This window comes from Pinus tabuliformis, chromosome J (assembly GCF_031772625.1).
Source record: "Pinus tabuliformis cultivar Carrire ecotype Pingquan chromosome J, CPIR1, whole genome shotgun sequence".
In the NCBI taxonomy this organism is placed as follows: domain Eukaryota; kingdom Viridiplantae; phylum Streptophyta; class Pinopsida; order Pinales; family Pinaceae; genus Pinus; species Pinus tabuliformis.
The window spans coordinates 624,203,837-624,228,335 of NC_142295.1; the positions used below are offsets into that span (position 1 = coordinate 624,203,837).

General features: G+C 36.9%; 1 protein-coding gene across 5 annotated transcripts in view; it reads right to left on the reverse strand.

The window, feature by feature from the left end:
• Window positions 1-5,872: 5,872 nt before the first annotated feature.
• The window catches only part of LOC149228496 (actin-related protein 2/3 complex subunit 2A-like), a 460,530-nt gene continuing 441,903 nt past the window's right edge, over window positions 5,873-24,499 (reverse strand). For 3 of the 5 annotated variants that reach the window (XM_089378238.1, XM_089378239.1, XM_089378237.1), the window contains one exon: window positions 5,873-6,181. In XM_089378238.1, the coding sequence (XP_089234364.1) occupies window positions 5,982-6,181 (200 nt within the window). In that variant the 3' untranslated portion in view covers window positions 5,873-5,981. The remainder of the gene's footprint in view (window positions 6,182-24,499) is intronic. The other 2 variants (XM_089378241.1, XM_089378240.1) reach the window with 1 other exon arrangement.

Here is a 24,499-nt window from a genome sequence, read left to right on the forward strand (position 1 = left end):
AGTATTGTCAGAATGACACCTAGAAGCCAGTATCTAAAAGAAAGCTATCCATTTTGGCATACCAAGCCCGAGGGGCTTGCTTGAGACCATAAAGGGATTTCTTAAGCCGACATACAAGGCTAGCTTCTATTTGTATAAAGCCAGGAGGTTGTTCCATATAGATTTCTTCATGCAAGTCCCCATGCAAGAAGGCAGATTTAACATCCATCTCATGGACTTTCCATTTGAAAGAGGCAACAAGGGAAAGAACAAGGTGGATAGAGTTCATTTTGGCAACAAGGAAGAAGGTTTCAGTATATTCAATGCCTTCAACTTGTGAAAATCCCTTAGAAACAAGACGAGCTTTATGTTTATCAACTTTTCCATCTAGTCCAAACTTGGTTCTGTAAACCCATTTACATATAACAAGTTTTCTTCCCTTTGGAAGAGGAACAAGATCCCATGTATCATTTGCCAATAATGAACGATATTCTTCATTCATAGTTGCGTCCCAATCTGGATGGCCTGAAGCTTCTGCAAAGGTGTCAGGATCATAATTCGCTAAAGCTTGAGCCAGTAAAGAAGAGGGTCTATTGAACTGAGAACATGTACGTCGTTGATCTATAGGATCACCTACAAGAGAACTTGCTGCATCCCGAGTAGCACGGATCCATTTTGGAAGCTGAGGAGCTGAAGGAGGATCTTGAGAAGGTGGGGGAGGATTGTCATCCTTGCTGTCATCATCTGAAGAAGAAATATTTTCAGAAGTAGAAGGGATAGAGAGAGGTGGCACATTCGCCGAACTAGGCTCGTAGGCCGATATATTTTCAGCAAAATTTACATCTCTTCTAATGATAACATTTTTGGATTTAGGTGAAAGAAGTCTATATCCTTTGACATCTTTAGAATATCCAACAAAAATACATTTTTCACTCTTAGGTTCTAAGGCTTTATGTTTCTCATCGGAAATATGGGCCCATGCTTCACTTCCAAAAACACGAAAGTGACTTACATCTGGTTTAATTGAGCTCCATGCTTATTCTGGAGTGATATTCTTTAAAACCTTAGTAGGAGTGCAATTTACTATGTAATTTTCATAGTTAATTGTGTCTGCCCAGAAATTAAGACTAAGTACTTTAGATTGAAGCATAAAATTAGCCATTTCCTTTAAGGTGTGATTCTTCCTTTCAGCTACACCATTTTGTTGTGGAGTATATGGAACAATATGTTGCATTTGAATTCCACGTTCAGTGCAAAAGTTGATGAATTTGTTGTTAACATATTCTCCGCCATTATCAGATCTCATCTTAAGCATTTGATGTCCAGATTGTTTCTCAACAAAGGCCTTAAAGGCCAAGAACATGTTAAATACTTCACTCTTGAGTTTTAAGAAGTATACCCAAGTGCGTCTGGAGAAATCATCAATGAAAGTTAAGAAATACTTGTAGCCAGAGAATGAAACAACTAGAAGTGGACCATATAAATCACTATGCACAAGCTGTAAAGGGGTTGATGCGTGCCAAGAGGCACGTTTTTCAAAAGTATCCCGATGATGTTTTTCGAGTACACATCCGGAACAAACACCATCTTTGCAAGATACCATAGGAAGACCTATCACCATATTTTCTTTACATAGATTTTGAAGGGAGTGATAGTTTAAGTAACCAAATCGCTCATGCCAAAGTTTGCTCACTTTATCATTATGAGAAACAAATATTGAGGGAAGAGTGTATGACCCAAAGTTGTTAAACTTATACAACCTTGTAGAATCATCAACAATAACTAAAATCTATCTAGGATCTCTGAGGTCCTTAATTACAACATCATGAGGTGAAAATTCAAGGATTTTACCTTCACCCAAATGAGTTATCTGATATACAGATAGAAGGTCGCAGGATAAGGTTGAAACACATAATACATCATTAAATTGACCATTGTCTAGATGAATAGTTTCAATCCCTACAACACTAAGAGATCTATCATCACCAACATATATATTTTTGGTGTTACAATCATTTAAAGAAGAAAACATGGCTTTGTTTTTGGCCATGTGATAAGAAGCTCCAGAATCAATGCTCTGCTCATGAGAATGAGAAGAAGAAGATACATTTAGTGCATAACCAGACGGAGATGCTTGACAACCACATGCAGAAAGTGTTATTCCTGAAGATGAAGTTGAAGTTGAAGAGTGATCCAAATGGATGTTATGCTTCTTCATTGCTGCTTCCAAGGCTTCCATCTTCTTAAAGCATTTGGATTCTAAGTGGCCATCTTGATTACAAAAGTTGCAATGTCTATCAGTGTTTTTCCCTTTGTTTTTTATTTTCCTTATCATTTTGTTGAATTGATTTTTCATTTTGAAACTGAAAGTGCTTAAGACCCTTGGTTGGTTTAGGGCCATTCATTTTAAGATGCTGCTTCTTAGGATTCTTTGAACTTGGTTGTTGCTGGGTGGCTAAGGCTTTCTTAGAAGAGTTTCCAAGATTAAGAAGACCAAGATGTAAGAGTTTTTCTTGTTCTCTTATTAAAGAATCACAAAAAACATCAAAAAAAGGGACTTGTAGCCTTGTCCTTGAGAAATAAAGGTTTCTCTAGTAGAATGGAAGGTGGAAACAAACACAGAGTAAACTGTTCCCAACTTAGTAAGAATGGAATAGATAAGGCTACCATCTTCTTTCTTAACCTTAACACCTTCCAAGAAAAGTCTCAATTCTTGAACTTGGATAAAAAATATTCAATGGAAGAAAAATTATTGAGGTCCAACGTAAGCAACTCATTTTTGAGTTGATGGGTTCTAATTTTATTTTTAATTCCAAAAACTTTATTGAATTGTTTCATTGCTTCATCATAGATATCAAGTTCTGCAATATGGAATCTAAGGTTTGGAGAAATAGAAATCCCTATCAACCCACGTGTTTGATCTTGTCTATTTTCCCATTTGGCTTACTTATCGTCATCTTTAAGTTTAGACTCTTGGCCTAAGGCTATTCTATAGAGACCTTTACTTCTAAGTAAATCCTCCATGTAGGACACCCATTGGAAGTAGTTGGTGTTGTCAAGAATAACATGGCATGGACTTTCCATTTTAATAGAAATTGAAGCTGTAAATACTGAAACTAAGTGTTCCAATGGAAAGATCTCGAAAAATTAGGTCGATTAAAAAAAAACGGCTCTGAAAATGGCTTCCGAATGAAAAAGTTATGGCTTCCGAATGAAAAAGTTCTGGCTTTTTGAAGAAAAGTTGTTGAAGATGCCGACGAAGTGCGTGAATGTGCGGAAGTGAATGATAATGTTATATTTAAAAAAAAAAATCCACCCCCCCCGGCTCTTTCCACACTTAATCTAATTAGCTCACTTAAAAAAATTATGTGACCCACTTTTATAAATAAGTGAAAATCACTTTTACAATGTACTTTATGAGCTACCCACTAAATGGTAACTTAAATAAAAGATTAAAAGACTTTAAAATTATAAGTGACTCACTTTTTATAATGGGTGAGAACACTTTTACATAAAGTAACTTTAAAACATAAGTTACATGTGCTTTTTGAAAAAGTAACTCAACAAAAAGAAAGACTTGAACCCAAGACCTCTATTCTCATAAAGTAACTTTGGACCAAGTGAGCTAGTTTAAAAGGTTAGTAATCTTTAGATATATATATATATATATATATATATATATATATATTAAATCATTGAAGCTTTGGAGTGCGTGCTTACTTGAAAAAACTATTTTTGCCTACAAAACAAAAAAACACACAACCCAACATGGACATGAAAAAAAACCAAACCTTATGGCTTGAAGTTAGCTTTCGCTGGAAACTAAATATTTTACTCAATGTTCTTGATTTTTCGCGATCACGCTAAAGTGCAACCGAAAAGAGCATAAGCATGAGAAAAATCCTTCCTTTTTGCTTCTGATTTGCCCAAATCGCACACAGTCGTGAAACAAAAAGCATACACAGAAATGAAAGGTATAGATTTGGTAATAAAAAACACAGAGCTAAATAAACTGAAATAAACAGAGAGATGAATAACAAAAACTGCAAATAAAGAATTTATACCTCCAGATCTTAAAAATGTCGTAGCTAGGGCTACCGAAAACCTTTTCGCGTGAAACAAAATGGGTTCCTCACTGGAACAGATGCTCCTAGCACAATGAAATAGTCATCTCGGCCCGAAATCAGTCAGAAACAATAGATCTAGGAAACGACAGTCGGATGCAGTTGTATCGACTTCAAATTTGGATCACTAACAGATGCGACTCTCAAATAGCTCTGATAACATGTAGGAATTTACAGGGAAAGTTCCTCAGATGGAACACCAAAGGACACCACTCATAAAAAGATCACAGATCAATACACCAGTATTGTTGATGTGATTAAAACCCTCAAAGAGGGAAACAGTCCACGACTTGAGCCAACGCGCCCACTTCAGACAATTTATTAATAAAAGAAAGAAAATTTACATAAGCTTTTCTCATGAATTGTCACCTTACAAATGACCCTCCATGCTCTTTAAATAGAGATCATGGACCAATCAGGTGTTAAGCCACATATCAAGTGTTGGTAATACCGAGGAGAGAATGAACCATCGGATCACTTCATGTCTAGAACATATCGTGGCCGTCAGATTGTAATCTACAAAAGTACATAGTAAAGAAACACACTTTACCTAACTCTACACCATACCAAGTTATACTTAACTATTTCCTATGTGTCGACATATCCTAACACTATCTTTCATCTTCTATCTTTATCATTTACATTTTGATTTTAATTATGTTAAAATAATGTGAGCCATATCAAACATCATTTATAATATATATTATAATAATATGTTAAATCAATTAGAAATAATTAAGAGTTTAGCATAAATGGATTTTGATAAGAAAATTTTATATTACTAAGATGCATCTTCATGTAAACATTGTATTCTTTTATTTAAGAAAATATTTTCAATCATTTTCTTTCAAGTATTATTTGTTACATTTTAAATTAGGCATTTGAAAATTTAAGATTTTTTTAAATAACCTTAAATTGGGAAGTTGAAGTTTATGTGTGAAAGATAATAAAAACTTTATTTTCATCTACTTTCTCCAAAAAAGAAACTCAAACAAATTTATAGTAAAATTTCAATTGGTCATATTATGAATTTTTCTATCCCGAACAATTATAATGTATCAAAGTTTCCTTGCATTTTCAAATGGGCCACTATTGCATACATAACATCCTCTAGTAAAAAATTTATTTTTGAAAGTTCATTTTCTTAAAATGCATTAGTCTATTCATTCATAATTTTTCTAACTTATATTTAAGAAAATATATTTAGAGGAAAAATTAGTTAATACATTCATGCCACTAAATCATGATGCTTTTTAATATTGTTCTATAATCAATTTATTATGAGCGATTATCACATTTATAATTTTTTATAACATTTCATCTGTGTATTTGCACAAGACTTTCCTACACAATTTATGAACTAAAATAATAAAATAGGTTTACATTTAAATGAAAAAATATATATAAAACTTTATTGCAAAAGTAATATATTTTTATTTTCATAAGCTAATTTCGATATTTATAAAAAAAAACCATCAAATTTCTTCTCCCAAGTAAATATGAATTAGCATGATTTTAGTAATTTTTTTATTTTATAAAAATATATGTTGGAAACATGTATCAAATTATATGATTTTTTTTAAATACAAAAATATTTATTATAAAATTAGATTTAAACCTTATTTATAAAATATATAACGTCATTACACATTTATTTATTGATTCTAATTGTAATCTAAATTTTAAATGTAAAAAAAAAATTAAAAACTATCTCTTAATATTTTAACTACCATGATACCCTAGAAAAAAAACATATCAATGAGCTTAAAAGCATATCAATAACTCACGTTGGTACTCTTAATATAAGTCTCAAATATAACATATACAACTCAAATTACAATTACAATTACAAATATATATTTAATTGAACTCACAAAGTCATCTTGCATAGTTCCTAAAAGAATATGTCTTAGCAACCTTGAGACAACGCCATGGTATTCGTTGTCTTCGGTATTGTTTAGTTCTTTGTAATTGAATCGGTACACTAACCTTACTTACTTGTCTTATATGATAGCCACCACCTTTCTTGGGAGATTGAGGATTTTGGCGCCTCCATAATTTTCGTACACATCCAAGCCCTGAGTGAAAACAATCATAAATAATATAACCGTTATAATTATTTTTGAAAATATTAAAATTGAAAAAAACTATATATTTGAGATTTATGTATAATTGTAAGTTACAGAAGTTTAAAAGATGGAAATGGTACAAAGTAAATTAATTGTATTTTCAAATTATATATTTATAAAAAATACAGTGACAAATTATATATTTATAAAAATACAGTGACAAATTACATATTTATAAAGAATATAGTCAAATAATTATAGTGAAATTTACTTTTATGGCTTTAAGTGGGTTAAATCATAATTTTTAAATTATTAATATATTTTGCTTGCAGAATGTTAGATATATTTAGGGTTATAGTGATAAAATGTTGAATATATTTAGTGTTATATTGGTAAAATGTTAGATATGCTGTTACACAAATAGCTAAAAGGTTTGATGGTGGATATTGTTTAGATTACTCTAACAAATTAACAATTCACCATAATTATTTTAAAAAAAATTCCTTTGGTTAAAAAACACTCATATAAAATAAAAAAGGATAATGTCATTTCATATATACCAAGAGAAAAACACTCACATATTAAAGTTAATACTTAATACATAAAATAAATTTGTAAATATAATTAAAATGAACATACATATTGAATATAATGATGTAATTTTCATTGAAAATGTAATAAAATAAATAGTACACCTTGATAGTTTAGATAATTATTCCATACACACTGTAAACATAACATAACTTTATTCAAGAAAAAGTATCACAATAATTCAAATACAGTTCTTAAGGATATTTGCATTTAAATAAATATATAGCATAAGTTAACATAAGTTTAAGATATAGACTTTTTACATTTTTATCAATCAATATATATTTTCTATTACACAATTTAATTTCTCTTTACAAGGAAAACATCATAGAAAATTATCTAAGTACTTTTTCATCATTCATCAATGGTAAAATGGTAAATTGTTAGTGCCTAAGTTACAAGCACTTAATTCCAAGGTAATCAAAAGAGTTGAACCCATCACCTCCACAAGTTGAAGAAGTGATCTCACATCTAACTCATTACTACTTGAATTAACTTTCTAAGCAAAAATAAACTAATAGTATAATAACAATAGGTTTTTGTTCATTTTATTGACATTTTAAGAATTTTTTGGGGTCTGCAAGGATTTGGAGATCTACGGTATTTATCTGCTTGATGGATAAGAAATTATCAAAAATCACTTTGTTAATGACTCTTTTCTATAAGTCCAAATGGATCAAGACACAATTCATGCTAATTAGGGTTGTTTGGATACTTTTTGCAACACCCCTAGGGTCGTTGTCAATGACAAGAAAACTGATTATTGACTAATTGGGCATGATGATCCTACACTGGGTCGTATTTTTTATGTGTGGCATTGGATCAAACTTGGTGATATGACTATCTTATGTTTGGTTTGTAATATCCCAAAAAATAATTTGGCTAATTTTTCCAGAAATTTGCTTCAAAAAAATACACCATAAAATTCTTTTTCCAAAACCCAGTCAAGTTGTGCCACTTTCACCATTAAATTACCAACATACCACAATTTTTTTGCAATGTAAAAACTCATAAATTGCAGCTCAAGTTAACACAAGAAATAGTAGCAAAAAACCATCCTTATTTATTAAATATGAATCTGGGATTACATGCCAATGTTTAATTTCAAAACCTAGAACATATCTGCAAATGATCCCTGCTACATGGCATGTTTGGTTGGATAATACGTTAATGTTGTAGCCTCAAAGATGAGTGAAACAACATAGAACTTGGCCACCAAAATTATGCTTCTCTAAATGTTATGCCCCTACAAGAGATCCGATTCATTTCTCCTCATGATCTCCACGTTAAGCCCCATTGAGGGGATCTAATTTGATACCTCCTTTTCAAGTGGATAGGGTAAATGATCTCAATATCGAAGCCCACTTAACTGGATCATCTAGGGTGGATCACTTACCACTGAAACTAACCCTTTTCGTTACGGGTTCTCACCCAAACAAGATCTAAGAGCTCAACTCCATAACAAACAACAATCATCCAAATATGCATGCCTAAGGAGTGAGCTCTCATCTCCTTTTATAATTATGGACTATTGGATTACCATGGGAAAATACCATGGGTCATCTAAATACCATGGGTCTTTTCTTCTTTTAATAAAGTGGCTTATAATATTCTTTTACTTTAGTCACTTTTTTAATTAACGTATTCCTTGATATTACATCATTACTTTTAATTTGCAGCCTATGGGAATGGCTAAGCTATTGAGTTAGTCTTTGTTCCCAATGCGCGGAAAAAGGGGAATTACAATCCCCCCTTCCTAAAATTTCTTGTCCTCAAGCAATTCATACAACTATACCAAGATCCCACACTAGCTTGCAGAGTGCCTCCTTATACAATTGTTACATCATCTCAATCATGCCACACTCTGCCAAATAAATTTGTAGGTCATGGTCCTAAGAAATTCTTTGCTAATATTGGAGAGTATATCTACCCATTCTCCTCATACTTTGCACCAACCCTAAGAATTAAGCAAGGAAGCCCAAATAGAACTATAAAATCTCCTATGATAGACCATAATGTGCTACTCCCTAAGGGATTGTTGATAAGTGAGAATTCCAACAGGTACCATACACTAATTAGATCACCATCCTAGGGACTTATATGTTTTCACGTGTTTCCATATGCTCCATATATATCCATCTATATAGGACTTATATCATGTCCATTGACTCTCAAAGCATCGACATAGCCCTCAAGTTCCTCCATTTTGCCTCCTAAAATAGGATCTTGTTGATCAAACTATTGTTGCATGTCCATCTTGAGGTTGCCTTCAAGAGATGAAATCATGGGAAAATACCTTTTCCACTCGAAATATCAACTGATAATGGGATGACGAACAAGATAATTCCATGTTATGTCTACCATACTGCCTTCTCCTACCTTCTAGTTGTACTCCCCTACTTGGTCAATCTTTGCCATACACTCGAATAATCCACTAGGATCCCATTGCTAAATAGGGAATCTATCATCCCTAACATCCAAACGTTCCTATTGTGGTGTACCCTTGGTTAGAAGTGTCAAGGATATCAATTCATAACACCTTTGGATTCAATGACTTCCCAAAGAGTGTCCCTCCCACCAGTCATCAACAATACCTGAAATAGACCACCATGATAACATTATGCTACTTCGATTATAATTGAGATGCCACTACGCCATAGTTCTGACTTATGTTTTTGCATCTCGATATACTTGCTATCCTACTCCAACAACCTACAAGATTGGATTCATGTTTCCTCATGCCATCCATCCATTACCTTCTCCCTATGTGGGTTGAGAAATAATGTGCAAGGTTGCTCATTATTCACATTTCTACTCCCCTACAATTGTGCACTCCATGTGTTGCAAGCCTTTCTTATGTACTTTTGAAAGAGAGTTGGTGTATGTCTCGCCTCTTGCTCTTGTTAAGAGCAACTTAAAAGCATGTTTTTATTGTTGCCCTATTAGGAGTTTTAACTACTCCTTAATACTAGGAAGCTTGACAGTGGTCCTAACACTCATGATCCTCCATTCTTCAAGCTCATTGTCCTTCTTCAATATTGTGCCCTTTAGCCTCCTAATTTTTTCTTTCATTGCTAAGAGGTCTTTTGAAAGATTATTAATCTTTCCTTGAATGTGCTCCTAGTGACTATGATTTGGAAGCGATGTAACCACAATATGTACTTGCATTTCACTGATGGATGGTCCATAATGTGAATATTCAACCATCTCACGCAATACTTACGTTGGAACCTTTGTTCTTAGAAGAGATGATTCATGATCCTTTTGTTTCAAACTATATTTCTCCCTCTACCGCAAACTATATCTCTCCTCAAGCACCTACAGATCCGGAGATTATTCATACTTATTCATCTTACCCATCATATCTTGAGTTTCAATGCTACTGTGATCCCCCTATGCTATGGAATTTGTAGATGACGAGACATGTGCTTTACCATCTCTTTCTTGTGAAATTTTCAACTATTGTAACAACTGGAAATTATTCTTCTAACCGAATATTATTATGTGAAATTTATTGCTATTACAGATAAAAAAACAAAAAAACAAAAAAAAACAAAAGAAAAAAAAAAACAAAAACAAAAAACAAAACAAAAGAAAAAAAGAAAAAAACAAAAACAAAAACAAATACAATCACTACTACAATTTTCACAAAAAATAAAATGCAATGCAGAAATAAATCTGGAATTGAGATTATAGAGCACACACAAAATAAAATTGACACTGTTATTTTTGGACAAAATTCCTCGAAATAACCCAATGTGGGAAAACCAATGCAGCAGATGAGGGTTTTATTATTATTATTATGCAGTAGTGAAATCTAAGTACAAAAATTTGGATGTCAAATTGGTAATCCTCAGAGAAATAATATGGCCAAAAATTAGTGAGACAAATTTTGCCTCACTCGACACTGATCTCAGCTTCGAAACTGGCTCGAACTGGTTGCTTGAACACCCTTGTGTCAGCCTCTGCGCAGGCCAAATCATATTGCCTCTAGAACTGCTCTGATAATGGCATTATGCCTGACTTAGTCTCTATAAATGACATTATTGGCCTTCTAGAATTTCTCTTGACCTCCAACAATTGAATCAACCCTCTCTCCAGCTAAATCGAACCCTCCTATGAAGCTACCTGCACAACCTTAATGAGGAAAAATTGGCCCTCTTACTGCTGACTCTCCAGAACTGAAAAATCCTCTGGAATCACTGTCTCTACTACCTATCTGTCGTTACATCTCTTCTAGCTTGAAATCTTCTTCCTTGCACAACCTCTGCAGCTAGATAGCTCAATCTGCCAAGGAACTCGCTCTCACTCAATGTGCTCAAGTGTGTCTTCCCCTTTACTTATCAAGTTACTCTTATAATCTCTCATTGGTGAACCAACAACCATGATTAGATCTCCATCAATGATTAGGATCATCTCAAACTCAATCTGTGTGAGTTTGTAGAGCATTCTCACTTTTCCCAATTAATTCCCTTTAATTAATCGATTTCCCTATTTTGGACTTGGGCAGTTTTTAATTATCGATCAATTAATTTAATTGAGCTATCTCGGGGTGTTTTCTCTCAAAAAAAAATTTGGGTTTTGGATATCATGTGTTTTGTAGCCTCTTTGACCAAAAGTTGAGACTAGAACACCTATTCAATGCTACAAAAACTAACACTCCCTCTTAGCGAGGAAGGTGTTCTACTGTTTTTCTCTCGTAACATCTTCCCTCATGTTGCTAATGTCTGACACCTGTCCATCAAGCCACTACGCATACTCTGATTCATCTGCCACTTTGTAGTTGAACCACCTTGCATTTGTGATGATGTTGCCTCTGCAATGTGCCCTCCTACACTGCTGTGTGTTGTTATTGATCTCATGTTGTTGTTACTGTTGTAACTACTTCAACTGAGAATCAAACTATGAATCTATTGTGTCTTTGTACTAGCTATGCAACAGTGTCCTGAGTCTCTAACTACAACTAGCCCTTGCATTACTTAATTAGTAACTATCTGCGCCCCTCAATCACTGACTGCAACTAGTTTCTGCAACTATCCCTCAAGATATGACTGCGCCATGTTGAACACTAATCCATTTTCTACTCAAATGTTTTGGGCCCTTGTAGCAAGGGTATCGATCGGTTAGTAAACATCTATCTGATGCTATCCTCCAAGGATCCTGCCCAAATATATGCAACTCTAGAGCTCAAGATATCCCCGCCTCTCTCCCAAAGGTATAGTCGCATACAAAGTGAATTCATCTTCCAACTTGTTGGAAAAACTATCGATCTCTGCTAAAGTTGTTGCATGTTCCTACTTCTCCTACTTTTCATTTTTCTTCTTGGGACACTGAGTACTATAATGAACAAACTCACCACATCTAAAGCATGTTATATTTGACATATTTTTCTCCTTATTTTCTTCCCCCTTTGAGGTTTGCCTATAACTGGGACTTTTCTTTGCCTTCCCCTTTGATGCAAGGGCTGCATTATCCTCGTCTTTCACACTCTTTGATCCTTTGCTACTAGTACCACTGATATTAATCTTGACTAGAGCAAGCCTCGTCTCTTCCTGAGTGAAATTGGCCCACAATCGATCTCATCCAAGTAGATGACCTCGTCCCCTAATACCTTGGACGAAAGTTTACCACTCGGTGAAACCTTGAGAGTTGTATGCACTACCTCACTCTCAAGAGGTGTCTCTCCAACTACTGCAAGCTCATCTTGGACAATCTAAATTCTAGTGAGATAAGGAGTGACTCCTTCACCCTTATGCATCCTGGTGGTCCTCAACTTCTCTTTCAAGAACATCTTTCGATTCTTAGAAGGATTTTGGAAAAGCGCTGCCACAATATCCCACATTTCTTTGATAGTATTCTTGCTAGCTAGATGTGAGACTATATGATCTCTAACTCCATCGAGGTTCATCCTCTTCACCTTGGCCATCTCCTTATCATAGTTCTCTAGTTGTTACAGATCTGTAGTTATGGCTATAACTCTTTCTGCGTACGTCTTCAGACCATGCTCATCTAGCAAGAAAGTCATTTTGGCTTTCCAGATTCAATTGTTAGAGGCTCCATCAAGCCTATCTTGATCTCGAAGTCCCACTGAGGCCGTTTCTACAAAACTAAAATATGGGAAAATAAATAGGAATATCCTCCCTTTCCTACTTGGTTTCCTACTCTACTACTCCCACTCCCTCTTGGAATGTGCAGATCTGCCCAGTTGCCGCCTTTTGCTACTGAAAATTATGGTTTTCCTCTAGAAAATTGAATCTGGAAACCCTCAGGGATATTCTGAAAAATTCTTTACCTATGTGCTTTTTCTCTTCCACCAAACATTGATCCACTATTGAAAAAACTATTACAAAATCATTGCACCCAGATCTACTCAACGAACTCGCTCATTACTCATCAAAATTTCTTTTTGGCAATACCACTGCCTGCAAATCATTGCAACAAAGGCTCCTCAAAATTTTCTATTGCATGCAAACTGAAAATTGAACCCCTGCCTTTGCTAATTCACACTCTCGACTGGCCTTTGCGCAGATCCATAAATTTTGTCTAAAGAATCCCTCTGAAGCTGCAAAATTTATCCCTCATCACTGAGTCACTGACTTGTTTTCAAATTCGCTCTGATTCCATGTGAAATTTCCTTAATTGCAACAACTAGAAATTATTCTTCTAATTAAATATTATTATGTGCAATTTATTTGCTATCATGACAAACAACAAATAAAATCACTACTGCATTTTTTTACCAAAAACCACACTGCGGAAATAAATTTGGAGCTGAGAAAATAGAGCACATGCAAAATAAAATTAACACTGTTATTTTTGGACAAAAGTCCCGGAAAAACCCAATGTGGGAAAATTAGTGCAGCAGATGAGGGTTTTATTATTATTATGCAACAATGAAATATGAGTACAAAAATTTGGATGCCAAACTAGCAATCCTCAGCAAAATAATCTTGCCAAAAATTAGTGAGACAATTTTTGTCTAACCTGGCACTGATCTCATCTCTTAAACTGGCTCAAACTGGATGCTCGAACATCCCTGTGTCAACCTTTGCGCAGGCCAATTCATAGGTCCTTTGGAACTGCTCTAATGCCATGTGAAATTTTCAACTATTGCGGACACCCTTATATCGATTGTTGATTCTTTGAATATTCTGCAATCAGACGGACATGGGCACAACCAATTATTTGATCGCGCCCATGTCCGTATGATTGTGGAATATTGAGAGAATCAACAATTGACATAAGCTCAGGGAACTATCACAGCAACTAGAAATTATTCTTCTAATTGAATATTATTATGTGTAGTTTATTTTCTATTATGAAAACAACGAATAAAATCACTACTATAATTGTCACCAAAAATAAAATGCATTGCGGAAATAAATCTGGAACTGAGAAAATAGAGCACACACAAAATAAAATTGACATTGTTATTTTTGGGCAAAAGTCCTAAAAAAAACTCAATGTGGGAAAACTGGTGCAACCACTGAGGTTTTTTTTTTTATTATTATTATGCAGCAGTGAAATCTGAGTAGAAAAATCTAGATTCCAAACTGGAAATCCTTAACAAAATAATTTGTCCAAAAATTAGTGAAACAATTTTTGTCTCACCCGACATTGATCTCAACTCCAAAACTGGCTCAAACTGGCTGCTTGAACAACCCTATGTTGTCTCTATGCAAGCCAATTTGTACTACCACTGGATCCGCTCTGATGTTGTCATTCTTCTTGACTCAGCCTTCGGAAATGACTTGCTTGGCCTTTTGGAATTTCTCCCAACCTCTAACAGCTGAATCAACCATCTCTCTAGCTAAATTGAACCCTCCTTTGTTGTTTCTTGCGCAGTCCTTGCGCAACCTCACTGAGGAAAACTCGACCCTCTTGTTGTTGACTCTATAGAACTAAAAATTCCTTTGGAATCACTGTCTCTTCTTCCTATAAGTCTTTGTGTCCCTTCTGGCTCAAACTCTTCTTCCCTACTCGACCTTTGTCGCTTGATAACTCGATCTGCCAAGGAACTCACTCTCACTTAATGTGCTCAAGTGTGTCTGCCCCTCTACTCATCAAGTTGCTCTTATAATATTTCGTTGATCAACCAACAACCATGATTAGATCTCCATCAACGACTAAGATCATGTCAAACTCAATATGTGTGATTTTCTAGAGCATTCTCACTTTTCTCAATTAATTCCCTTTAATTAATCGATTTCCCTAAGTTAGATTTAGGAAATTTTTAATTATCAATCAATTAATTTAATTGAACTATCTCTGGGTGTTTTCTCCCGAAACGTTTTCTGGGTTTTGGAGATATTGTGTTTCTTAGCCTCTCTGACCAAAATCAATACTAGAACACCTGCCTGATGCTACAAAAACTAACATTTCATCTTCTAACAGTTCCTCATGAAATGACATGTTCTCTTCTTGAAGCATGGCATTGACCCCATGCTCCATAGTTCCACATGGTCCCTTGTCCTTAGCACCATTTGATTGCAAAAGGTATATTCCATTACCAATTCCACCCTAGTGATCGACTGTCCTCCTTTCCTACTATGATGGACCATTTTTCTACTTTCTCTTTTGGTTCCTACCATTGTTGGCATTTTGTGTGGTTTGCAACCCCATTAACTTTAGTTCTCTTTCAATGAACTTCCCTTTGAACCATTTAAGGTTAATATCAATCAATCTTTATGAGAGTTTATGGGTGGAAGGTGAAACGCCCTGCTCTTTCCTCCAAATAGGAAACACCTTTGATTTCAGTTGCTTGATAATGGCATCATCATCACCTAAAATCAAAGACAAAATACTTTGCATGCTGGATTTTACAGTGCTTGAATGATATTCTTTGATGGTGGTGAATAAATAATGGAATATTTGAAAAATTAAACCACTACAATCTACATAGAGCATAATGGCACACATTCTGGTTCTAGCCACCATATACAAGATCTTAAGTTTCTTACCAAAGGTAAGATCCTCGATATCATGCAATCCTTGGAAGCTCTCCACAATCAACCATACCACCCTCCTTAGAATGTCATCATTATAGGGGGGAACAAGAGCAATTATCCTTATGATTTCACATGGGCAAGAAACAACTGCAAGTCCCACCTCCTTACAAGGATGTTCCATAAACCCGTGTTAAATTAAGGCAAGCATTGATGGCTTCATTTCCCAACTTAATATCATGCAATCAGATTGAGCTACTTTGGACAAGCATGTGTCTAACTTCCCCAATTTAGAGAGGACATCCCCTACCTTCATAAACTTCAAATCTGATCCAAGTACAAGGAGCCAATTTCTCATGTCCTTTTCTTTCTATAGATCCCTCAACTACTTCTCCTGAAGAGTAATATGGACTCCTTTGGAGAAGTATTTGTTGATTTTTCTTGTTCTTTGCTCCATAAGAGAATCATTATCCAAAGAACCAATTGATGTACTATTGAATTGTTGTTTACTTCTCACCAAGTTATATATGGTATTTTTTATTCCTTTTAAGGTTTGTTTCCATCCATCGCCTATGAGGAAATTTTCAAATTCCACCTTTACAAACAGTGAACATGCCAATCCCTTGAATATAATTTATTACAAAATCCCTTACTCATATGCCAAGTGTGATCCTATTATATCATGAAAGTGTCATAAGATTTATTGTCCTTTGTTCTAATCAAGCACCTGGATAAAGGCTTCTTTGTTACATCAAAAACTTTGGTACAAAGTTCAACATCAAATATCCTTAGCTAGGGTGCTCTCCTAGCTCTCTAGGATGTTTAAGATATAGGGTTTATTCAAGTCAATAAACACTGGAAATCATAATTGTAACCAATGAAACAAACACACTCCTAAAAAGTTATCTTGCTGGAAATAAAATAAATTATGTATATACTAATGACCTCTATCTTAGAAATTAAACTACTCAAAATAATCATTCACGATCTAATTTTGTCATTTCCATTCATTGCCCTTATTTCATTGGGCTTAATATTTTTGTTGTCACTATCTTGAACTATTATGTTCCAAAAATAACATAGAACTTCTTGTCCCCAATTGTCCTGAAAATTACAATAATTTCTCTGATGGAAACCTTTTGAGATCCAACAATTGTTTATATATTGCTTTGTTCATAGCCTTGGTTATGCATACCTTCGAATATTCAACAAGAAGATACCACTAAGACAAGGTTTAAATCCTTACCTCTATTTGTAAGATAAAAGACAAATCAGAGACAAAAACCTCACATATTCACCTTTGTTTCTTCTCTACTTAGAGATCACCCCTTGATTCCCTTGATACAGATTGCTTTAGCATATATGAAGCAATGTCTTTATGCAAATAGAAATGGCCCTACCATATTGGCATATATTGTAGGCTTGTATAAAAGAAAACGACTTGCAGACAAATATAATTGATGAATGAGTCCTTAGATTGATTTCCCACAAGTTGTTGTATGGTGTGGCCATTCACTAGAAACTTCAGCTTGATAAAAATTAATGCCCCGATTTAATTTGGATCACATATTCGGGTCTCCTGGGCAACAGAAAAGCAAGATCATGAACTTGTTTGTATATTGGGAAATGATGCACTCCCAAATACTCGACCTTCTTCCATGACTATGATAATTTTGGCCCCAATTATATGTTATCTTTGTGCACTGTAGTTTGAGCCTTGAATGGATGGCTATTAATGATTATAATGTGGCTTGTGCTTGACAATCCGCTACAATAATGTGAGGGATGACTCGTTTCTTCAAATGGTGGTTTGATTCCGAAGAGCTAGATGGAGATCAACCCCCCTGGATCCACATACTAGAACTGGTGTAACCTACCTCCACAAACCTTTGGCGACTCGGCCCATGAACACAATGTCAATTGCCAAATTAATTAACATGTCTTTGGTAATTCACATAGGCTCATTGATTTCAACATGTTAACTTATTCGACCCTCTTCTTTTATGGAAATATCATCCTCCGAAACCACATAGATTTGGCCTTTTAATGCATAGGAATTTCACCTCTAATCTCGACCCACGAAACCACAAAGATTCAACCTATAAATTAGCCTTTGAATGCATAGGAATTTCACCTCTAATCTCGACACCCGAAACTATAGATTCAACTTGTAACTTGGACCTTGAATGCACAAATCCTCTAATCACAACTATAATTTGGCCCTCAAATGCACAGGGTTTTGACCTGTGTCTTGGCCCTCAATCGCATAGGTTCTTGACTTGTAACAAACATATATGGCCTTGACAACGAACTTTGACAATGAACTAGCCCTAGCAAATGAACTCATCTTTGGCAATGACGTCTATTAAGATATGGTATGTTCTATGCTTATAATAGTTTACTTCTTTTCCTTATTATATTCCAAAGATTAGCAATCACACATACATAAAGTAAAGTGCAGATAGGACATTAAACGATCGACAGAAAACAAGCCAAGACAAGAGACACAAGATGTGGCGGCTAGCCAGGGACAAACCCCACAATGTGTGGGGAAACCCTTTGATCAAATCTTCTTTTATCTTCAATAATTCAGCAGAGAGAAATAGTACAATAAATCTGATTCATATCAGGAGTAGCAAACCCTAGATCAACAGCATCAACATTAGCGGCTTCATTATCAAACTAGGGCAGACCATATCTCACAAACCGACTGTCGGATTGACTTCATTGCACCACCAAAATTTTTGGCTTCCAGAGGAGGTTCAGATGAACCTACAACGCAGTTCAGATGAGGAGAGTTCTAGGCCACGCAAGTCAATCTTTACTTCTGCAGTTGCAGCTTCAGTTTCAACAGTTTCCAGCTTCAAACTAGGGCAGTCGATATCTTCCAAACCGTTCATCGGATTGACTTCATTCCACCACCAAAAGTTGCGGCTTCAGAGGAGGTTCAGATGAACCTAAACGCAGTTCCAAAGAGGAGATCTTCTAGGCCACACAAGTCAATCTTTACTTCTGCAGTTGCAGCTTCAAATTCAATAGCTTCTGGCTTCACATGTGTGAGAGAGAGACCCATTTCAGCGCAGTAGAGAAGAGACTCATTTCTGCGTAGTAGAGAGAGAGAGAGAGATGTGATGAGATGAGTGAGTCCAAATGAAAAATCCTCTTATATTTATACACAACGTTGGTGGGTGAATAGATGCGACTGTTGGGCTTCTGAGCCTACATGAGTTGTAGGTCGGCTTGATAGTAATTCCATAATCAAAATAAATTCATATCTCCATGAATACTTATCGGAATCGGATGATCTTTATATCAATCCTACACCTCTCGATGAGAGGAATCTAATAAAAATATTATCAGCCAAGAATAAGATGATCCACATGAAGTTTTGCCCTGGTTGCCAATTTTAACAACGTCGAACCCACAATAATTCGACTTTCTGCAATCACTTGCTTGCACTAGGTTTTTGACCTACACTAGGGTTTTTGGCCTTTTCTCCGCAGCTATCTATTAACTCAACTCGAGCCATTCAATTCAGCTAGGGTTTATGCGGTTCTTGGAATGGTAACTCGATCTGGAAATATTTCGAGCCTTAGCTAGGGTTTCAGCTCCCACAAAATAAAATTGGACCCGCATAAGAAATTTGGTTACCACAGACAGTTACGAATCCAACACTAATGAAATTACCCTTTAAACCCTCAGGATGGTAGGAAAACTAGCTTTTTTACCATTGTAACATCCTAAAAAATAATTTGAAATTTTTTTCTAGATATTTACTTAAGAAAGATACACCATAAATTATTTTTCCAAAACCCCAAATAACACAATTTGCACCATTAAATTATTAGCGCAACAAATAAATTTTGCAATGTAAAACCCCAGAAACTATAGCTCAAGTTAACACGAGAAATAGTATCAACATCTTGATCCATGTGGATATTGGTGGACACCCACCTATTCCACCTAGACCTCTAGTCAGTTTCATTTGTTTCCTTACTTATTTCAGCGTTTACTATTTTTATCAGTTTTTCGGGTCCTGAACTTCTAGAGCAGTTTTGACCCCCTAAACGACATTTTTTGAGGCCCGCAACAAGCCTGTAGCCATAGGCATGAACTTTTGGCTTATCCTGTAGTACTCGAAGAGACCTTTCCAACAAGGTATCATACACGCCAAACAAAGATAATATGACCAAGTTATGACCCCAGTACATTGGCTGCCCAACTAACCCCAACGGTGCCCACAAACCCTTGGCGTTACATCTCCCGGGGTTAGGTTTTTGGTTGTTTAGGGTTTTCCCTAGTTGTTCAATAATAAATAGGCCTTTGAGCCTCATTGTAACACAATTCAGAGGCATGTGGCTACCACATCTCTTCTTAGAGATAAGCTACCATCGCCTGAACTAGTTTATTTCCATTATGTTTGTAAGCATATTTCAGTATTTTGATATTAATGAAATGAAGTGTTATTTCTGTTGCATCTATGTATTTATGGTTATATCTGTAATTTGTTGCATCCATGTTTAAGTTTGTATCAGTGGTATTAGAGCAGTTTGCTCTTTATTTGTTTTTCTTTTCATGTCCCCAACGAGGTTAGGGTATAAGGAGTTATGGCTCGAATTGGTCGAACCTTTGCAAGACCTGCCTAGTAAACCCTAACGACTTCCCATGGAGGAAGAAAAGAAAGACAAGGGCGTAGGAGATCCTTTCAAAATATTGCTTGAGGAAGCTCTCGAGTGACAAAGGAACACAATGGTGGATGACTATAATCAGATCCTTCGACAGCTACCCATAGGCGACACATCTTCATCCAAAAACGACTCTGGAGGCGCCACCCCTTTTAAGGTACAAGTTAACTTTGATATTCCAATATTTGAGGGCTAGATAGATGCAAACATTGTAGATAAATGGTTGAATCCGTTGGAAGGATATTTTCAGTTCATGACTTTTCCAATCGGGAAAATATTACTTTTTCCCTTCTCACTGGTGGGAAACCTACTATGAAAAAAGGACAAGAGGGAATACTCACTGTTTTCAGCCATACCCACTTGGGATTCTTTCTTAGACACCATCAAGGAAACTGTCAGTAGCTATGAAAATAAATACATAAAGTGGGCCACGCTACGACAAGGGACCAAGATGTGTCGTAGTTCACAAATGTTTTCCATACCCTCCGCACGAAGTAGGGTATCAAGGATTCTAAGCGGAATTTGGTACTCAAGTACCATGGTTGTCTACACAAGTACATCTAGGACGAGATGGAGTTCCTGGACATCTCCTCGCTCGACATGACATACCGATACGTTGTCAAGATTGAGCAAAAGTTTAAACAAAAGAAGCAAGACTTTGGATTTGCGAATCTGTGAATCTGAAGCAACGAAAAGGCGCCCCCAAACCACAGAGCAAAGGCTAAAGCCAAGGCGGGGCGACCTAGGACAACCCACTGAAGCCGCAAGCAAAGAAAAACACCACGAAGACAAAGGACACGGGAAATGGTGTGAGTTCCATAAGAGCTCCACTCACAACACAAGTGAGTGTCGAACCAATCAATCACTGGTGGCCAAGCTGAAGGCTTCTGATTCAGATGCATGTTCTGACTCTGAGTCAAAACTCGACAAGGGGAATGACAAAGGGAAGTAGATCATTGATGTGGAGCCCAGTGCCACCATGGACACCGCCAATATCCAGAAGAATGAGCCTGAAGATCTAGAGGAGGGGGAACGCCTATTCCACTTAATATGTGGGTGAATGGTTTTCTGTTGCAGTTTATTGTCGATAGCAGGAGCCAAAAGAACCACATTTCAGCAAAGGTCGTGAAGCGGCTGGACCTATCGATGACAACACATCCACAATCGTACACCATTGAGTGGCTTCACCAAGGACGAGATCTCCAAGCTAGCGAATAGTATCGCCTTCTCTACAACATCAAGCCCTCCACGGATGAGGTATTGTGTGATGTTGCTCCTCTTGAAATTTGTGATGTATTATTAAGACAACCATACTATGGGAAGCGACATGTTGTATATGAGTCTAGGCCTTTCTCAGTGATTACTAATTTGGGAAGTAAGTTGTACAAGATATTGGAGGTAGACCTGCCTACCGCCATCTCTTTGATCACTGCAAAGTAATGCAGTAAGATCATTTCCCAGATAGGAAATTTGTTTTCGTTATGATTCGCCCTCAGGAAAAGAAGAAGGTTGTGGCCACAACTTCTAGACAAGGCTCCTTCGCACAACAACAGTAGATGGACAAGGTCATGGAGGAGTACAGGGACATTTTTCACCTCACTTACAAGGGTACCTCTGCAATGTCAAGTCAAGCACTCCATCGATCTGACCCCGGGCACACCGCTACCCAATGGACAGATATATCGACGTTGTGTTCTGGAGAAAGATGACATCAAGATGCAGATTCAGGAGTTGTTGCGGAAAGGGCACATCAAGCCAAGCTCATCACCTTGTGGGAGCCCAATTGTATTGGTACAGAAGAAGGATGGGACCTAGAGACTCTATATTGACTATCGGGCGCTGAACAAGATCACTGTCCAGAATAGGTACCCAATCCCACGGATTGATGACCTTCTAGACCAGCTCAAGGGGGCCAAATATTTCAGCAAGATTGACTTGAAGTTCGGTTATCACTAGGTGCCTATCAAACCCTCTGATGTGTGGAAGACTGCCTTCAAATCCAAGGAGGGCCTTTTCGAATGGTTGGTCATGCCTTTTGGGTTGACGAATGCCCCCACAACCTTCATGAGATTGATGGACGACATCTTGCGACCCTTCACCAATGCATTCGTGGTGGTGTATTTAGATGACATCTTGATCTTCAGCCAAAGTTGGGAAGAGAACCTCCACCATATTCGACAGGTCCTTCAAACCCTACGACAACACAAGATGTGTGCCAATTTGGAGAAATGCACTTTTGGCATGACCTAGGCTTAATATCTGGGTTACATCATTGATGAGTAGGGTGTGTATGTGGACCTAACCAAGATACAATTCATTTGGGATTAGCCAGCCCCAACCACTCTAACAGAGCTCTGCAGCTTTCTGGGTCTTGCCAATTTCTACCACAGGTTTGTGTTGCGGTTCTCTCACATCACTTGGCCTTTAAGTCAAGTCACCAAGGGCAGACTAAAAAAGAAGTTTTTTTGGTCTAAAACCCAACAAAAGGTGTTTTGTTGAGTTGAAGCATCGCCTCTGCTCTGCACTAGTGCTCACATTATCAAACTTGCAACAACCATTTGAGATTGGGCAAACACCTTCGACTACGCTATTGGTGCAGTTCTTACTTAGTAGGGGCATCCAATGGCTTACCAAAGTGAGACACTTTCAGACATAGTCTGAAAGTATCCCACGTATGACAAAGAAATGTATTCCATTGTGCAGGCCTACCGTCAATGGAAGCATTACATTTTGGGGAAGGAAACGATCATCCACACAAATCATCAACCCCTGCAGTTGATATAGACAGAAGTGAAGTTGCAAAATTATCACCATCAGAAATGGTCCACTTACCTGCAGCAATTCCATTTGAACATTAAGTACAAGAAGGGAAACACCAATAATGTTGTATACTACCTCAGCTGACCACCAATCATGGCATTGATCATTGTGCTAGACTCATGTGGGCACAAGACTTTAGAGTGGCCGCATCTTTACTAGAGCGATCTAGAATTGAGCAACACATACCAGACACTCCTGGAAGGGAAGCAAGTTCCAAATTTTCACCTTTAGGATGCACTGTTATGTCACTTGGGACACATCTGTGTTCCTTCAAGTGAGCGTGCCAAGATAATTTGAGAGGCACACTACAGTTGGGTCGCTCGACATTTCGGAGTACAGGAAACAGTGGCAATACCATAGAAGTATTTTTGTTGGCCAAAACTTCGTCAAGATGTTGGGAAGTACATTAGATCTTACATCGCTTGTGCCATTGCCAAACCAACCATCAAGAAGCAAGGCCTATATACTCCTCTACCTACTCCTAGTTGACATTGGGAATCTATCTCCATTGATTACATGTCGGGCCTTCCTTCTACTAAGCACAACAACGATTGCATTTTCGTGGTCGTCGAAACATTCTATAAGATGGTCATCATGGCGGCCTGCAAGAAGAGTATCATAGCAGAGGCCACTACTAAGCTCTTCTTTGAGCAAGTGTGGGTACACTTTGGGATCCCACAGTCCATTATCTCAGATCAGGATAGCAGATTCCTAAGTGCATTTTGGTCTCATCTCTGATTGATGTTGGATACCAAACTTACTAAGTCCACGATATTCCACCCCCAAATTGATGGCCAAACAGAGGTCGTCAACAGGATGATCGTACACATTCTGTGCATGTACAACTCAAAGCATCCACGCACATGGGATGAAAGCCTCCCCTATGTCCAGCACAACTACAACAGAGCTCTCCATAGCTCAACGGGTCATAGCCCCTTTCAGGTAGGGCTGGGATTTCAACCATTATGTCCCATTGATGTGGCCATACCATTTGCAGCTACTCAAGCAGATTCGGCTCATGTCCAGTCCGAAGCTGACAGGGCTAACAACTTCATTGAGCGCATTCAACACATCTGCCAACAGGTCCATGATATATTGGACAAAGCCAATGCTAAGTACAAGAAGCGCCATGATCAACATCGAGTGCCACACAACTACCAGGGGGCGACAAAGTTTGGCTACATTTGTAGGAGCGTCTCACTGGACCCCACCGCAAGCTTCAGCTGCTCCGATATGGGCCATACACCATCACCAAGGCTATAGGTGATAATTCATTTGAGCTCAAC